Source organism: Leuciscus leuciscus, assembly GCF_965113295.1.
Source record: "Leuciscus leuciscus genome assembly, chromosome: 3".
NCBI lineage: Eukaryota > Metazoa > Chordata > Actinopteri > Cypriniformes > Leuciscidae > Leuciscus > Leuciscus leuciscus.
The window spans coordinates 35,022,449-35,040,119 of NC_138727.1; the positions used below are offsets into that span (position 1 = coordinate 35,022,449).

At 37.2% G+C, this 17,671-nt stretch overlaps 1 protein-coding gene across 1 annotated transcript; it reads left to right on the plus strand.

The window, feature by feature from the left end:
- Window positions 1-14,190, plus strand: aimp1a (aminoacyl tRNA synthetase complex interacting multifunctional protein 1a). The gene is made up of 7 exons (XM_082164320.1): window positions 1-102; window positions 2,595-2,728; window positions 4,063-4,176; window positions 4,614-4,775; window positions 8,311-8,516; window positions 10,366-10,534; window positions 13,906-14,190. Coding segments are annotated over exons 1-7 (954 nt in total). The 5' UTR covers window positions 1-100; the 3' UTR covers window positions 14,073-14,190.
- The last annotated feature ends 3,481 nt before the right edge of the window (window positions 14,191-17,671 follow it).

Sequence of the window (17,671 nt, forward strand, 5' to 3'; positions counted from 1 at the left end):
CATGTGAGCGGTGGCGTCATCATCCGTCGACGCCGGTGGGAGACGAGTTTGTGTGTAGCGTGTGCGGCTTTATAGCAAAGAAACATACGGTTGCAGTTGTATGTGAGTACTAGTGCACGAATAAATGTTTTGTTTATTTGTTATGTAATGTATTAGGAATGTAACTCTCTGTTATAGAGCTGTAGACGTACAAATATGACGTGTTGACCAACATGTGAGAAGTGACAGTCAGCACTGTATCTATAAAAAGACAATAATGTCATGATGATCCCCCTGTATGAATGTCACTACTCATATTATGGCACATTATGGTTAAATGTTCATCCTTGCGTAGAAATCTGCTGTGAAGGGTTAAAAAGTGAAACTGGTTTATCATAATTTATGACAACAGTAATAAAAATAAACATTGTTATTTCCTCTCTGTGTTTGTAAGCTTAACATCTACGCTAATGTTCTTTGAAATGAACAATTCTTATTAACAATTCGTTCTTGCTTTCTGTCTTTACTTTCACTTGCAGTATGTGGTCTGTCAAACTAGTTCATTCACTTGTTCTGAACAAGTCACCGTATAAAAATGTATTTTTAAAAGTGTTTTCTGTCTAAAATACATGGTAATACTTTGTTTTGCAGTGTCTGTTACGCGTTACATGTAGTTACTATAATGGTGCATGCAACTAACCCTAAACTACTCCCTACCCCAATAGTAAGTACATGTAGTTAATTATATATAAATATATGATGACACTGTAACACGGGCACCTTCAAATCAAGTGTAACCAAATACATCATTGCAATTAATTTAGCAAATGTACAGTGCAATGTGTCCTATTATTCTTATCATATTACATGATTATAGTTTTGCGCAGGCCACATATATATGACTGAAAGCCTTTTATCTTGTTTAACATAATAGAGTCCAGTTGCATGAAACATTTCCTACTTTACAAATCAGTGAAGTGACTTATAGCATGGAGGTGTTGTAAACCTTAAGTGTCATGGATTTGTATATAAGTCAGAACTCCAGTTCTTATATATTAAAATGGGCATTATATGTTGGTTTTGCAAACCTTAAACTTAATGAATAAATTGAATAAGTATATAATAATAATTGTAATAAAGCATCAATTAAAGTTGTTTTGGGTTCCTAATATGCAGTTATTTCAGGGACACTTATAGAATCATTCCTGTGGGATGCAAGTAGTTCCGATAGTTGAGTATTTCTTAAAGATGAGTAACAGAGAATGAAGTCTTTATTGCGATATGACTGGGGCCGGTGGCCAATGGAAACGCTGACTAAAGTGTGTGGTCGTTATCTCCTCGCCATTCAGACCTGCATGAATGTGACAGCTGCTCCTGTAAGTGTTCGCTGGTGTCGGATGTAAGACATGGCCTTAAATGTCTTCAAGAGCATTGATGTTTTCATGGTTCCTTTCACAGATGCCGTTTTGGTTGCATTTCACAAATTTTATATCCGTTGAATGGCTTACATTCTCATTTATTGGCTGTCATGCGATGCCGGTGACCACTGCTGAAGCGGATTATTGGAAAACGGTGACAACCGAGCTTTTTGGAAATGTTTTTGGAAGTGTTTTGGGCTCCGGCTCGGCCCCGGGACACGTTTTCAGGGGTTATGCAAATGAAAACAGTCCTGTCATGGAGCTCATAAATTCTTCCACCACAGGCCCATTTAAAGCAGTTCAAGAACTTCAAAAACAAGAGACTTTGATCCACGATATTATCAACTCCAGCTTTTTTGTGTTTCTAATTTCCTCATCTGAACTCTCTGTTTTCATCCCGCGCCAGCTGTTGTTTTCCAGCACCACCCTGCACTATGTGTTATGATGTGTTCTTCTCTTTTCCTACGCCTTGTAAAAAATCCCTTAGTCCTTTTGCAGGGGATGAGCCGAAGCCAAATGTGTAATGTGTCCATGTTCCTTCACCAGCTGTCTTTTGACTGAATGGGAATTGTTGTTTGATCCATTGTGAAACCAAAGAGGATTCCTCAATCAAAAACGCTTTTATAGTGGCGGCAGGGGCCGAGAGGACAGTGACGCAATCGAGCAGGATTTGTCTCCTCGTGGACATGAGAACACACACATTTAGATGCCACATCCATCCTCTATCCTTGTTCGGGAATATGGTTGTTGACGAACTTCAACTTGGCGATTCAAATGGTCTAATGGCACTGAAGTGAGAATGCAAAATGGGGTTCACTGGGAATAGGATGGAGAATGTACTCTTTGATGAGGTTTTCACATGTTGTTTGGCGTCTAGCCGATCTATTGTTAAGCATCTGGCTGGTGTCAGACGTTTCATTATGATTCCCCTTCATGGAAGGGGATTAGGACAGAAAGTTGGCCACATATCGGTATAAATTACAAATTAAAGCACCGTGTAAAGTTTGCCAGAACACCTCATGTTTATGAGCGCCAAAGATCTGAAAGATCTCATTTAAAGAGGTCATGCTCTCTCGAGTGCCGCATATTCCCAAGCACAGATAGGATGTCCCAGAGGATCTTTTTTTTTTAAGCATGTTTATGAGTGACTAAGAGTTCCTACCGCGTTTGATCTTTCCCTTTGGCTTGTTTTCCCAGGTTCCTGGTACGATCTCTTTTCAGGATGTCTGGCCACACACCCTCACTCATGAGACTGGAACAGAAGGCTGCGGAGGCTGAGCAGCTCATCGAATACCTCAAGCAGCAGGTCCAGCTGCTGAAAGAGAAAGCCAGTAAGCGGATGCATGAGGCGTGCATGTGTGTTCATCACGGGTCAATGAGAAATACAAATGCCAGAGATGATGAAAAGTTGAAAGAGAAGGAACATCTTAAAAATCTAGTTCAAAATGCAAGTGCCGACATTCGCTTTCATTGAGGTTTCATACATTAAAAATAAAATAAAAGTCAAGCAGAAATATTAAAATAGAAATATATACTTTTTATTCAGATTAAATTTATCAAAGTTGACAGTAAAGAATATTACAAAAGATGTATTACTTCAAATAAATGCTGTTTTTTTTTTTTTTACTCTATTCAAAGAATGCTGAAAATAAATGTATCATGATTTCTATAAAAATATTAAGCAGTGCCACTATTTTCAACATTGATAATAATTAGAAATGTTTCTTGAGCAGCAAATCCTCATATTAGAAAGATTTCTGAAGGATCATGTGGCACTGAAGACTGGAGTAATGATGCTGAAAATGTTTTTAATGTAATATTAAAATTACTGTATTTTAATTCAAATAAATACAGCTTGGGTGAGTATAATAGACTTCAAAAACATGAAAAAAAAGTCTTACTAGTCTTACTCAAAATTTTTTTTGTGATCAAATTTTTATTTTGATATCGTTTAAACATACAAAATGATAAAGACAAACAAACAGCCATTACAACAGTAAAAAAATAAAATAAAATTAAGATAATAGAAAAAAAGGATAAAATTATTTATAACAAGATAACTATATCAGTAGAATAACAGAGATACAGAGAAAAAAAATTAAAAAAATAATATTGAGACAAAATATGCTTCAAAACCGACCCCAAACTTTTGAACGGTAAAAAATAAAATGCCTATGTGTGTTGCTTAAAGCACAAAAACTTTGATTTAGTGGATATTTCCTATATAAAAGGAATAGTTCTCCCAAAAATGAAAACTCGTTATTTTTTAATTTAGAATTTACTCACCCTCAAGTATGTGTGTGAATTTCTCTTTCTTTCTTCTGCTGAACACAAAAGAAGATATTTTGAAGAATGTCAGTAACCAAACAGTTGATTTCCCCATTGACTTCCATAGTATTTTTTTTTCCCATGCTATTGAAGTCAATGGGCCATGGACCTGTTTCGTTACCGACATTCTTCAAAATATCTTCTTTTGTGTTCAGCAGAAGAAAGACATTTTTCTTTCAAAGGTTTGAAACAACTTAAGGGTGAGTAAATGATGACAGAATTTCCATTTTTGGGTGAACTATCACTTTAATAATATTCTAAACAGGACTGCATCCTTATTTGTCACTTCTGAATTGATGTGTGTTTGTCTTGTTCTAATAAATGTTGTTTTGTGTAGTTGTGCAGGCCACAGTGAAAGAGGAGAAGAAACTGATGGTGGAGAACGCCAAGCTCAAGAAGGACATTGAGGACCTGAAGAAACAACTTTTTGAAATGGAAAGAAGTAGAGGAGGTATAATATCACATAACACACTATTCTTGCTGATGTTCTTTAAATAATGAAGTACTAAGATGCTGTACTTGAAAACATACTGTAACTTTTAATACAGTCCAGGATTAAACGCATCAACACATGACCACCCACATTTAAACATCAATGATGCCTACTGGGTGGTCAGAAACTCCTAAACGCAGAACTAATGTTAAAAATAAAATATGAAAAAGTTAGCCAGACTTTGTGCTGTTCCTTGTTATATTCATAGTTAGTTACAGGCGGTATTAGAGGGACGGACATTCTCATTCTTGAGAGCATTTGAGTGGATACAAATCTGTGCAGTGCAAGATGAGTGTTAATATAGTGCATTCAAATTAGTGAACAAACCTTCACCTTGTGGTGAGTATTTGGGATTGTTTTTCTAATGATAAAGGTCAAATAATTGTTCTTCGCAGTGAAAGAGGTGGCCATGCCTTCAGCGGAGCCCAGCATCCAGTGTGTCTCTAAGCCGACAGCCGCAGAGCCCCCTGCCCCAGCAGCCCCTTCTGCTCCCGCCACAAAAACACCACCGGCCAAAAACAACGATGACGCGAAAAAGATGAAAGCTGAGAAGAAGGGTAAGCATACTTTTGAGATTATTAGTATGACATTTCCTTTTATAACAGTTCATCTCTGCAGTGGCAAAGTTTCCAGGCATTCCTGTTGATTCATTTGCAACACCATCCAAAACGTTTGCATTTTCAGAGCTTTATTTTAAGGTGTTACTGTGTAAATATGCATTTAATGCCAAAACAGGCTTTCAATAAAACTTGGCTGAAAGTTTTCTCTAAATAGAGAAAGTTAGAGAAAAAAAAAGTCACCTTTCTCTATAGGCAGCCAAGTTTTATTGAAAGCCTATTTTGGCAGCGGTGAAGAACCCCTTTAAATGCATAATTACACAGTAACACCTTAAAATAAAGCTCTGAAAATGCAAACGTTTTGGATGGTGTTGCAAATGAATCAACAGGAATGCCTGGAAACTTTGCCCAATTGGTAGGAAAACTTCAACACCCACAATGCACTTGGGCATGTTGGAGTCCAAGGCCACTCCCTTCAGTCTGCTATGGATACGCCTTACTAGTCAAATACCGCCTTGCTTTAGTAGGACATACTACTTAGCAAACTTTTAGTCATAATGGTGTTGACTTGTATTGTTGCCGCATGAAAGAATTAAAAAAGTGAAGGTTTAGCAGGAGTGAGTTACTATCGGTTTCCAGTGAAGGGTCCAGCGCGTTGTTGGCAGCGTCTAAAAGCTGCAAAGAATCGTAAATACGGACAGAACGCCGCAATGGAAAAACTGAAAAACCTCCGTGTTTTATTGTCAACTTCAAACTGGATGACCACAAACACAGAGTTTTAGGCCAAACGGAGGGGAAAAACTGAAAGAAACTGCCATTTTGTAATGTCCGCCCGTACAGGTAAGAAAGCTTCCATCTTTACCATAATGCTGTTTAAAGAGTAGACAGAGTGCGATGTAATTTTCAGGGCTAAACCTAGTTTTTGCTAAACAATAACTGTTCTGTTAATATTAGCCCTCTGTCGATCCGACTATCCATGGACCGGGGTACAAAAATGTGGTTTTGCGTCACACGGTGGAATTTTTTACCGATAAATAAACGTGCATTTCTCAGTACAGGTAATGCGGAGAATAAGTAAACATTGTTTACAATACAAGGCGCAAATCGGTGACGTTACTGAGCAGTATTAAGTTTGGTTTAGGACAAGGACACTGTAAAATAAAGTGTTACCGGAGAAAGTGTCTATAACAGGACCATGATTATGACTTATTATTTAGGGTAGGCTGTCATGTCTAGGGGTGAATTGAATTTTTGGGGAATATGTGAATGATTTACTCCAGTGTTTCTCAACTGGTGGGTCGCGGAGTGTGCAGTCAATGAAACGATAACAAACGTGATTTTCTGATGCAAGACTTTTATTTTGAAAGTTGTTATCTCTCCTGTCAGACACAGTTTAAGTAAAGAGTGCCTGGGTAAAAACGCGTTCTCCTGATTCAGCGTCTGCGGTCAGATGAGATGTTGTCAGGCTATACGTCAGTGTCAGAAGTAATGCCGTGCAATCAGTGCATTTGCACAGTTTGAGAAGAGACCAGATGCAGGTCAAACTCATTTGGGTTACAATCGGATCTGAAGGCAAACCAGATTTAAAGACGTCACTATTGTCTTCGGGTTGTTATATTTCATAAGTGTTCATATCCTAAAGAACAGAGCATATGAAATTAATCAGATTTCCTTTCATGGTTATTTATTATGAAAATGATTTTCATTTCAAATCACTTAAATCCCTTCAACTTGGGAACACTCTGTTCATACTGTATCTGAGTACGAAAATCACAGATCATGTTTGTGCATTATTGGGCTGAGGGAAAAACAAGTTAACTTGTGTGTTTCTCTGACATTCCTGTGGGCCAGATGTCAAAAGCAGTTTAATAATTCTCAAGTGTGCCTCTCCTCCTTCAGTGTTGATGAATGCTGTGTTTCGGCGTGGATGAAAGCCTCTCTTGCACCTGTATTTCATGCATATCTCTTTCTTGGCAGTGCTATATGGCTCGTCACATTAAGAGGACTTGGAGGAATCTTGGCACGTTTTCTTCTAGACTTAAATTAGGGCTGTGTGATTAATCAAAATCACAATTGAAATCATAAAAACCACAAAAGCCTGTGATTGAATTAATTATATACAGGGTCTGCATGCAAAAGTGAAGGGTCGTCTACTACACTCGTTTTTCCTCTTTAAAGGTTTGGAATAGAAAGCTGTTGACAACTTTACGTGGAATTTAAAAGGTGTTCTGAGAAAGCGAAGAGGGTTTTACCAGGCCGTATTGCAATGCTACGTGAAAGTGAATAATTATGGAAAAAAATAAAAGATTACTGGGACTTTCCACAAAAATAAAATGCATTTTGGTGCATTTCTGTGACTTTTTCAAGCGTTAAACATTAAACAAGAGATATGTTAGATAAAACTGATATGAAAGTGGCATGAAAATATTTAAATACATCAAATGTCTGTATAAAATAAATACAGTTTACAGTCAACAAGGTCAAACCTTTGAGTCCAAAATGACTTTTTATGGATAAGAAGGTAATTTAGGTCATCTGTAAACTGATTTTATTAACAATTTTAATTACCCAAAGCCTAATGTTTAGGTGGGGGGGGAGACATAATAATAACAATTTGATCAAATTATATATATAAAAAAAAAAAGTGTTTATTTGTAATAAACTAATTATTATTAAATATAGTGCTACTAAAATTTAAATTGTGAATCCCCAATCCTCTGTCAATTCAGTGATCAAAGCTGAATTTTCAGCATCATTACTCCAGTCTTGAGTGTCACATGATCCTTCAGAAATCATTCTAATATGATGATTTGATGCTCAAGAAACATTTATTATGAATGTTGAAAACAGTTGTGCTGCTTGATATTTTTCATGCATTTATTTTTATTTTAGAATCAATGTAAGTTTTTACTGTCACTTGATAAAAGGATCCTTGCTAAATAAAAGTATTACTTTATTATTTAAAGAAATTTCAATGACCCCAAACTTTTGAGCTGTAGCGCTTGTATAGGCTAGCCATTTTCATTTCAAGATTTGCAGGGTGGTGGTCCAAAACAGTGTCCCCTGACCTCATATGTCTGGAAACAGTGATAAAGTTGTACACTTTTTCAAATGACTGGTGTGATTAGAAACAAACGCCATACTGAAGCCATTGTTGGCAGAGTTTTTTCGGGAAAAGCTCGAAAACAGATCAGAAATGACAAGCCTGGATAATTTACATGGCTTGAAAAGTGTCCCAACAGCTCCCTGGGGAACAATGTGCAAAGCTAAAAATATCTATCAAAGAGCTGCCTTAAAAACACCTCACAAACTAAAGGCACATTTCCTCCGGGTCGACATGTACTGTAATAAAACCCCAGAATGACACGGTGTGCTGAGGTTCCTGCAATGTCTGTAACAGCAGTACATACACAGCTTGTGCTTTTTACAGATATTTATGGTGTGTTATTTGATGATTCATAATTGAGCAATTCCATTTCCGATTTACAAACACAAAATTATCTGAAAGACACATTCCGATGCGCTTTTGGTCCAGGTGAGAAGAAAGAGAAGAAGCCAGCGGCGCCGCCTCAGGAAGAGGCAAAAGTTGATGTGTCCCGACTGGATTTGCGGGTGGGCCGCATCATCAGTGCAGAGAAGCACCCTGACGCCGACTCTCTCTACGTTGAGCAGGTGGATGTGGGCGACGCGGCTCCACGCACTGTTGTCAGTGGCCTGGTCAAACACATCCCTCTGGAGCAGGTATCCATGTCTAACACCTGTGTTTAGCACAGTCATCGCTACAGAAATCACTGAAATGCAACACATCATTTATCGCATTTATAACGCGCCTTAATTCATTTGGTAATTACACTTAATTGTTTTTTTCGGGGGGGGGGGTTTCAGTTATTATCAGTGCATTTCATTTTCACTGTCAGATCTGACTGATTATGCAATTTTCAGTGAACTTAAAAAAACTAAAATTAAAAGCTCACTGAAGTGTCTTGGAACGCACAGCTTTGTATGATGCGGTGACATAATTTCCACTGAAACAGGAAGTTAAGGCGGGACATATTGAATGGCTCCTCCCACTTTTCAAATAGCCAATAGCGTTTAGTTTACCTCACAGACTGCGGGTCGTACTTGACAGCACCATGGAAGCGAATCCGAGCGCTGATGATACGTTGGTTTCATTCATTTCATTCTTAACCAATGCACAGTTGGAAAGCAGAATAAAACTCGAGCGTTTGTGCAACCGAACACGTTTCTCCAACCCATATTGACGTGTCAACAGTCGCTTTGGTCAGGTGGTATTTATAGCATAGGGGGCGGGACGCTTTAGATTCTTGAGAGCATTTGATTGGACAGAAGATGTGATGAGAAGCTGAAGTCCGTGATTCATTTTAGCGGAAGTGAGAGACTAAGTTTTGAATGCTTATTTCTCCTAAATGTGAATTTTGTCATTTTTTTGAAACACACCAGCTTATTCATAACCTTAAGGCTAACATATTCATATTAAAAGCTAAAAAACATTTTGAAAAATTTTGATTTCAGGGTGCCTTTAAATTGTCCCTCCAGTTACATTTGTCTTCAGTAAATTGAAAGAAATATCGTTTACTCTTTACTTGATGGTAATGCTGCTACAGTGTAATTACACAAATAAATACTGAGTAATATTAATTAACCATAGTACTTACTGTAGTTTAAGTACAGTACTAGTGTTTAACTGTTTAAGCTTACTTATTTAATTATGCATAATGTACTGTTATTACATGCAAGTGTCACCTTGAATTAAAATGTTACTGAAACACGAATCATGCACAAAACAAACTGAATCATGGCCAAATCTCCAGTAAAAAAATCGAATTGTAATCAAGCTAATATTTACACCCCTACTAGACTGTTATGCAATAGTCTGAAGTTACATGAACACTGTACGCCTCACTCCTGTACCTGAGAGCAATCTTTGTTTGCCATTAAAAAAAAATGCGCCTTTTGTTGATTAGGTGTTATGTGTCCGAATATTGTGAAGGGGGATATTTCAGTTTTACCGTTCTCATATAAAACGTCTGCACTAGCACGATTCATGCGGGTCCATAAACCTGCTCCATGCAGACAGATCGGTCTCCTGTGTTTTATTTTCCAGAACCCCGAGTTTATGATTTGTTTAGGGGATTCCTAGCAGCTCGTCAGAAATTCTAATTACACCTATAAAACGCATCTGTTTCCTTCATTCATTTAAACGTGTAGGGTTTCCACCCCTCTGGTTATGACTACATCACAGTTGCTTTATGTATGTTTGTGCATTTATAGAGTTGAAATGATAATGAATGTCCACAGTTCGTTAAATACAGGATTTGAGATGAATGAGATTGCTTATTGCATGTATTGAGTTTATTAATTTTGTTAGGGGTCTGTTTTGTTCTGCTTCCCTTGTTCTTGGTTATAAAAACGAATAATTCAGCTATTATGAAGTTGCCCAGCTGTTCCTTATTATGCAGTATGTTGTTGATATTTTTGGACCATTGCATAATTTCTCTTTTTGCCATGCAATAAAAAGTTAAACATTTAATTGACTGTGATTCCTTATGCTGGATTCCTCCATCTTCAGATGCAGAATCGTATGGCTGTGCTGCTATGCAACCTGAAGCCTGCTAAGATGAGAGGCGTGTTGTCTCAGGCCATGGTCATGTGTGCCAGCTCTCCAGAGAAAGTTGAAATCCTGGATCCCCCGAGTGGAGCCGTGGCTGGAGACAGGGTTTCCGTCCAGGGCTTTCCAGGTAACGTTTCATATTAATACACAAACGTACTGCAATGAAATACGAGATTACCTCTATCTCTACCTCTTATTCTGCTTCATAGAGCCCATCTGAGTGCCTCATGCTGATTTATTAAAGGAATATCTCTCATAAAAAATCAAAGTTCTGCTATGATTTACTCACCCTCATTTCATTTCGAAACCAGTATGAGTTTCTTTCTTCCATGAGACACGAAAGTAGACGTTAGGCAAAATGTTGACGCTGCTCTTTTCAAAAACACAAACAAAAATGAAACGAGCATATGGTGACCAGCAGCTGTCATGATCTAAAAACTGCATTAAAATATCATAAAATTGATTTATGTGACGCATGCACTATATTTCAAGTTTTCTGAAGCCATATAAAAGCTTTTGCCATAGCTCTCAAACTTCTTTTGGATCATTGACCTGCCACAATATCTTGTTAGGATGAAGATTTTACAGGTTGGCCATTTGATGTGTCATTCAGATGGTCTCTTTCTTCCAGTCCAAGTTCAGTTATAATAAGCTGTAATGTAATCCAGCCTTCTCATGTCGGTAGTCAAACATCTTGCTATGCAACTTTAGGGGGTACAGATTCTCAAGGCTGTTGTTTAACCGCAATTGTCCCTTTGAAATCTTAAGATCTTTCAGTAAAGAACTTGATGTTCCGTGTTTCCTAACTGGAATGCACTGCACAACACTAGGCATTATACATACACTAAATGACTGGATCACATGCAACCAGATTTTCAAGTCGTTGAGAACACAAACTCACGCAGAAATGCGTGCCTCGTGACAAATGAAAACAATGTGCTTTAAAATCAGCTCAAAATATCTAACATGTTGGATCCCCTCGTGTTCTGAGTCTGTGCCCATCACACACTATGCAATTTCTGTAAAATCTCTGTGCTCTGCGTGCCCAAAATCTGCAGACTAGCCTGGGTTTCCCCATGCTGCCTTGTGCGCAGCGTGATTTTATTCACGCTGCTAGGCAGCCTGGACACCATGAACCAGATTTTCCCCTCAAAAAGGAAACAATCACAGAACGGGGAGGGAGCAGCAAGACGATGACGACGTCTATGCGACAAACCGAAGCAGTTTGTTTATATCTATGGATCCAACATGGCATCAGACGCGAAGTTACCTTTCGATGCAGCCTTAGATAGTGTTCTAAGTAGTTTAGAACGCAAGTTTATTTCGTCTTCTTCCTCGTCGAATTTTAGTCGCTTTACATGCGTCATCTGGTATAATTGAAACGATTGGCTATGAGCTACGTACAGGCGCATTTGATAGACATTTGTAGCGCCCATTAAACGGCTCTGGGCATTCGTAAACCACGCCTCAAATACGAGAAAATGAACATGTGGTTCCCAGACCACGTCTCAATGAGAAGAGGTCTGACGTTAGCCAGGCTAGCTGTAACAAAGGAGGGAGAGCATTTTCACATTTGGCTCCAAAACTCTGGAATAGTCTTCCTGATACTGTTCGTTGCTCAGACTCGCTCTCCCAGTTTAAAACTAGATTAAAGTCGCATCTCTTCAGCCAGGCATTCATATAATCCTACAGTTCAAACTACAATCCGGCCTCTAGCTCATAAATGCCAGAGGAGAACTGGCCCCCGACTGAGCCTGGGTTCTCCAAAGGTTTTTTTTCTCCATTAGGTCACATGGAGTTTTAGGACACCATTAGGTCACTTGATGGAGTTTTTCGGTTCCTTGCCACTGTTGCCTTTGGCTTGCTCAGTTGGGGATATTTTGGGGATATTTAATTGAATTTTATCAATCAATAAATTCCTCTTGAAAAAAACTTTGTTGTATTATTTTAATTTAATACTGTGAAGCTGCTTTGATACAATCTGTATTGTGAAAAGCGCTATACAAATAAACTTGACTTGACTTGACTTGACTTGACTTGACTTAACTAGCATAGACTTCAATATTCGCCAATTCGACTTGACTGCAATGACACGATTGGATGAGAACTGAACTGAGCTGGGTGATGACATCACTGTTTTCTCCAGAGCTGCTTTATTGCTAAATTGAACTAATTTCATAATTTATTAACTTTACAGTTATTGAACCGAACTGAATCAACACTGAACTGATTTCAACTGACTAACCTCTTTTTAGAGCTGATTTACAGCAGAATGGATTTTTTTCCTCTTTATCACTGTAAATCTGCTTTGAAACAATCTGCATTTTATATAATGTGCTATATAAATAAAGGTCACTTGTTCAGAATGTAAATCTAGCGTATTCAAGCCTTTAGTTGTTTGCATTCATCTTTATAAGCTGCTAATATTATTTTCCCATTTAAAAATAAAGAGCAAATTCCTCAGTGCTTTGGGGAACCTCACAAACAATCCAAATTTTAGTCTCAAGATGTGAAATATGGCGGATCTGGCATGCATGCGATTTGGAAGAGTGCAGCATTCGTGTTTGAGCACAATAACTAACGGGAAGATTCCCAGGATTTGTGTGAATGTGGAGCGCAGAGGTGGACCATCTGCACAGGATACAGAGAGAATAATGTCTCTTTCACCTTCCCAGCTCTTCCTCGTGTTTCCTTTTGGCTGAAAAAGCCTAAGATGTTGTCCCGTTTTTCTTCTTTTTTTCAGTAAATCACAGTTGTTGTTCGAACACAAAGCACGTAGTAGGAATAAGGCAGTTCTCCAAATTCCTCCAGTTGTTGGGAGTCATAATTTGACATTTACAACAACAACAAAATGGCCATAATAACACAATAATTACAGGGAGAGGGATTACAGGCACCAATTTTTATATTATGTCTTTTACTTCCTTTTCTACTCTTTCTTCTTGTGTTCTGCTTGTTCTTTTTATGAATTGCCATGCAAATATTTGATATTCTCCCATGCAAAAGTCTCTGGGATTTCATTTAAATCTCTTTTGTATTTCTTGCATGCATCTGTACCTGTCCTGTAGTCATTAAAAGTAATGGGGACAGACTGTGACCTTTCTTTGTTTGTACCGTTATGGTGGTTGTGAAAAGGTCAGCACTAGAATATTAGACGCATAAAACCAGGATCCCTGTCTGCATTCAAATCAAGTGTTTGGATTCATTTTGGTTTGATTTATGTCTGCTTATTGTTGGTAGTAGCAAAAACAGGTGTCTTTATCTGGTTTCCATGAGCCCTTGAGTTTTGGAGCGTCTCGCTTTGGCTCAGCTTGATTTTAATGGAACTGAGTCACTTTAAACTCGTTCTAGATTCATTATGAATCAGTCTGTTGAAGTGGATGTTAATGACACCCCGAGATGATTTCAAAACCAGCTTTGTTTTCAGTCTTTTTACAGCTGTTGGGAAAACTAATCACTAATGAGTAATGACACTTTTTTTTTTTTTTTTTGGTCTAGGTGAGCCTGACAAGGAGCTGAACCCTAAGAAGAAAGTGTGGGAGCAGGTCCAGCCAGACTTGCGCACCAATGACCAATGTGTGGCCACTTACAAGGGCGCTGCCTTCGAGGTCGCTGGAAAAGGAGTGTGCAAAGCTCAGACAATGAGTAACAGCGGTATCAAATAGAAACTTCTGGGTGATTTCCTTCAGTGAGAAGGCTGATTTTCTAACCTCTAGAGTCTTGACCTCTCTAACTATGCTGAATGAAGGGACACGTTTGAGAATAATAAAGTCTTTAAATATTTTCTTTCGAATGTCTTTTTTTCTTGGTATGTATGCACTGAACTGTCAATAGATATGGTTTTTTTGGTAACGCTTTACAATAAGGTCTCATTTGTTAATATTAGTTAATGTATTAACTAACGATGAGCAATACTTTTGTTACTGTATGTATTCATTTTCGTTAATGTTAGTTAATAAAAATAGTTTAATTCACAGTGCATTAATGTTAACAAATACAACATTTGATTTTAATAATGCATTAGTAAATGTTGAATTTGACATTATCTAAAATTAAGTATTGTTCATTCTTTGTTAATGTCAACTAAATTTATTTACTGTTAACTAATGAAACCTTATTGTAAAGTGTTACCCATTTTTTAAAGGGACAGGATTCTATAATGATTAAAATGCTAACTTTAAAATAAGTTTTTCACATATTAATTCAGGTATAATTTTTTTTTACAATTAAATAGTGATGCAGATTTTAACGAGTTTTAAAAACATGAAAAGGCTTTTTACTTTCTTAATGCAACATATTTCCAAGTGAAACAGGACTTGATTTTGTCCTGGAGTTAATTGGATTGTAATGTTATTTTATTTTAAAGTTAATTTTACATATACATTCTTAATGTTTCAGGATGTATAAGCTATATAGTTAATATATTATGAATAAAACTGAATTAACAGTCAACAATAGTACATTTATTTAACATTAACCTACATTAATAAAATGTGAGATTTTTTTTATAGTTCGCTTATATGAATATTAATGTTAAGGAATTGAAGCTTATTGTGAAGTGTTACCAAAATTATGAAGGCCATTTTTTCCCATCAGAATAATGTGCACCAATGAATCGTGCACAATAAGACCAGTACTGTGTATTACAAAACAGTACATTTCAATGTAATGTTGATAATGCAACGTTAGGTAAATTACAATGATCTAAACTAAAAATATATAAAAAAAAGCTCATGCGCAGCTTAAAGTCAGATATCAATTATAGTCCAGAAACGGGCGTTCTTGAAGTCTGACCTCATCTCTCTCTGTTCTCAAATAAATCTGTTCTCAAATAAAGATCTATAATAAAACAATAAGGTTTAATACGTTTTTGAATCATGTTAATTTCCTCTGAATTAATCTTCTCTGAGCTTGTTTCTTCAAGCCCTTTTGAATGGCTTCGTATTATTGATCCCTCAAGAGGAACATAATAGACATTTGCACAGGAAGTGTTGTTAAGTGTGTTAAACTGATGGATTTATGTCCACACCAACCCCATTCTGTCCAAAATAATGAACTCCATGAGTGTAGCTCAACATCAGTGTCATAAAAAACAAAAAAAACAATGCATAAAATGAAGAAACTTGATCTGCAATGGCTTCTTTCACATGGAGTTTCTGTCACTGATATTAGCTGCACTTGATTAATTTAAAGTTTTGTAGTTGAAATAACCATAAGTCCTACAGTGTGTTACAATGTATGGATAAAGTATACAGTTTGTAAATCACCATCATCTAGTAGCCGGTGTTTATTTGGTGTATTTGTAGTGTTGAGGGCTTCTCTGAGGAAATGTCAATGGCAGAATGCTGAAGTGTCTTCAGGCAACAGTCCTCCTGGAGGAAAGATGGGCACTTTTATGTGGTGGTTATGACCATCGCATGAGGTGTAATGGGGCAAGTGAGTGCTGTATTTTATTCATAATATGTGTATATATATGTTTATGTGTGTGCGTGTCTGTGTATAAATACACACACACACATATATATATATATATATATATATATATATATATATATGTGTGTGTGTGTGTGTGTGTGTGTGTGTGTGTGTGTGTGTGTGTGTGTGTACACAGTATATACACACAGACACATACATATATATAATATATATAAATATAATAATATATATACACACATATATATTATGTAAAAAAAGAGTTTTATGTTAGATGCGATTAATAGATTTGACAGCACTATTTGCCAACACTAAACCGCCTTAAATTTTAAATGACTAGAAAAACAAAACTTCTAAAATAAGTTAAACTAAATGGAAATGTTTGGTTGAATAGATATTTAGATGATCAATATTATTTTTTCAACATTTTTGAAGAGACTCGTGGAATTGCTACTTCGTCTTCCCTGTATGATTATTGCATTTTGCTCGTTTTTTTATTAATAATGATAGTGTGATGCCTGATGTTGGCTATTTGAACCTGTAGATGTATAACAATAGAAGTTGGATTATTTGTAACGTATCTATTTCATAATATGTACTTGAGTTGCAAGAGAGTGCACTCCAACATGGCTTTCAGGCATTCAGAATGCTTGTCAAGTGTGTTAAAGATTCTGATGCTGTTACTCAACATGAAGCGCTCTCTGATCATAAATTTGTTGCACATTTGTGTGCCTTTTTGCGGTTGACTGTTGTGACAACACCCAGTCATAATAAGGCTATATCCTAGAATTACGTAGAATTTTCCATATCACTTTTAAAACCCAATACAAACAACAGCAAACAAATCTATTGTTTGGAATTCCTCTCCCAAAGTGACATTGAATTAATTATCTGCAAAACTGAAGAAGTTGAGAGGGACCGACTCCATCCATCCATCCATCAAAGCATAGCTGGGATATACATGCATGGTTGACGAACATTTACATGTGAGAATGGGAAGATGTTTTAGGCCACGCTTCAAAGTGAATTAACAGCTGGAGACCGAAACAAATGGCGTACATGTGTGTATATTAATGAAAATCTACACACTTGACTTGAAGTTTACTATATGGTCTCATAAAAACTCTGTAAAGGGTCTGTAAAAAATTATTCTTGGGAATTATCTTCGTAAGTATTAATCTTTATCGAGAGCGGTCCAAGGACGTTTGGCTGCCGTTAAAAGGGAAGTATGAAGCCTGCTGTTATGTGTGTGGTTTCATCGTTCACCAGCACACAAGCATAGGAAATCTATTAACCATGTTAAAACCAACTGAGACATTTGGATATTTTGCTCACAAACAGCAGCACAGTCTTCCTTAAAGTTGCTTGTAAGACTATGTCCATTATAAGCATGGTACTACTTGGCATGGTAATGGATATGACAATGCTGATATGTTTGGTCTTGGCGGAATAGATCTTCTATTCACTGATCCACTGCTAAAGCAAATGCTACCGATGTATTTGAAGGTTGAGCACGCGAGCTCATTGGGAACTGATACAGAATGAACCAATCAGCTGTGCCATACAGAGAATAATGTGATTACAGGCAGGTTGAGTTAAGGTGATGATACACAGGGCAACTTTTTGAGCAATGTTGCTGGGCAATGTTGCCGTCAACGGGCAACCAGATGAGACACAAGCCCCACGACCGATAAAAATGATCCAGATAGAAATGTATTGCCTATGGGAAAGTGCCCAAGCAACAACCGCTTGGCAACATTGCTCAAAAAGTTGCCCTGTGTATCATCACCTTTAGGACTTGCGCCATCTAGAGTTTCATGACAGAACTTTG

Coding starts and splice junctions, on each gene's coding strand:
- aimp1a (XM_082164320.1), top strand. Junction 4,177..4,613: donor AATGGAAAGAAGTAGAGGAG/GTATAATATCAC, acceptor TGTTCTTCGCAG/TGAAAGAGGTGGCCATGCCT. Junction 4,776..8,310: donor GATGAAAGCTGAGAAGAAGG/GTAAGCATACTT, acceptor CTTTTGGTCCAG/GTGAGAAGAAAGAGAAGAAG.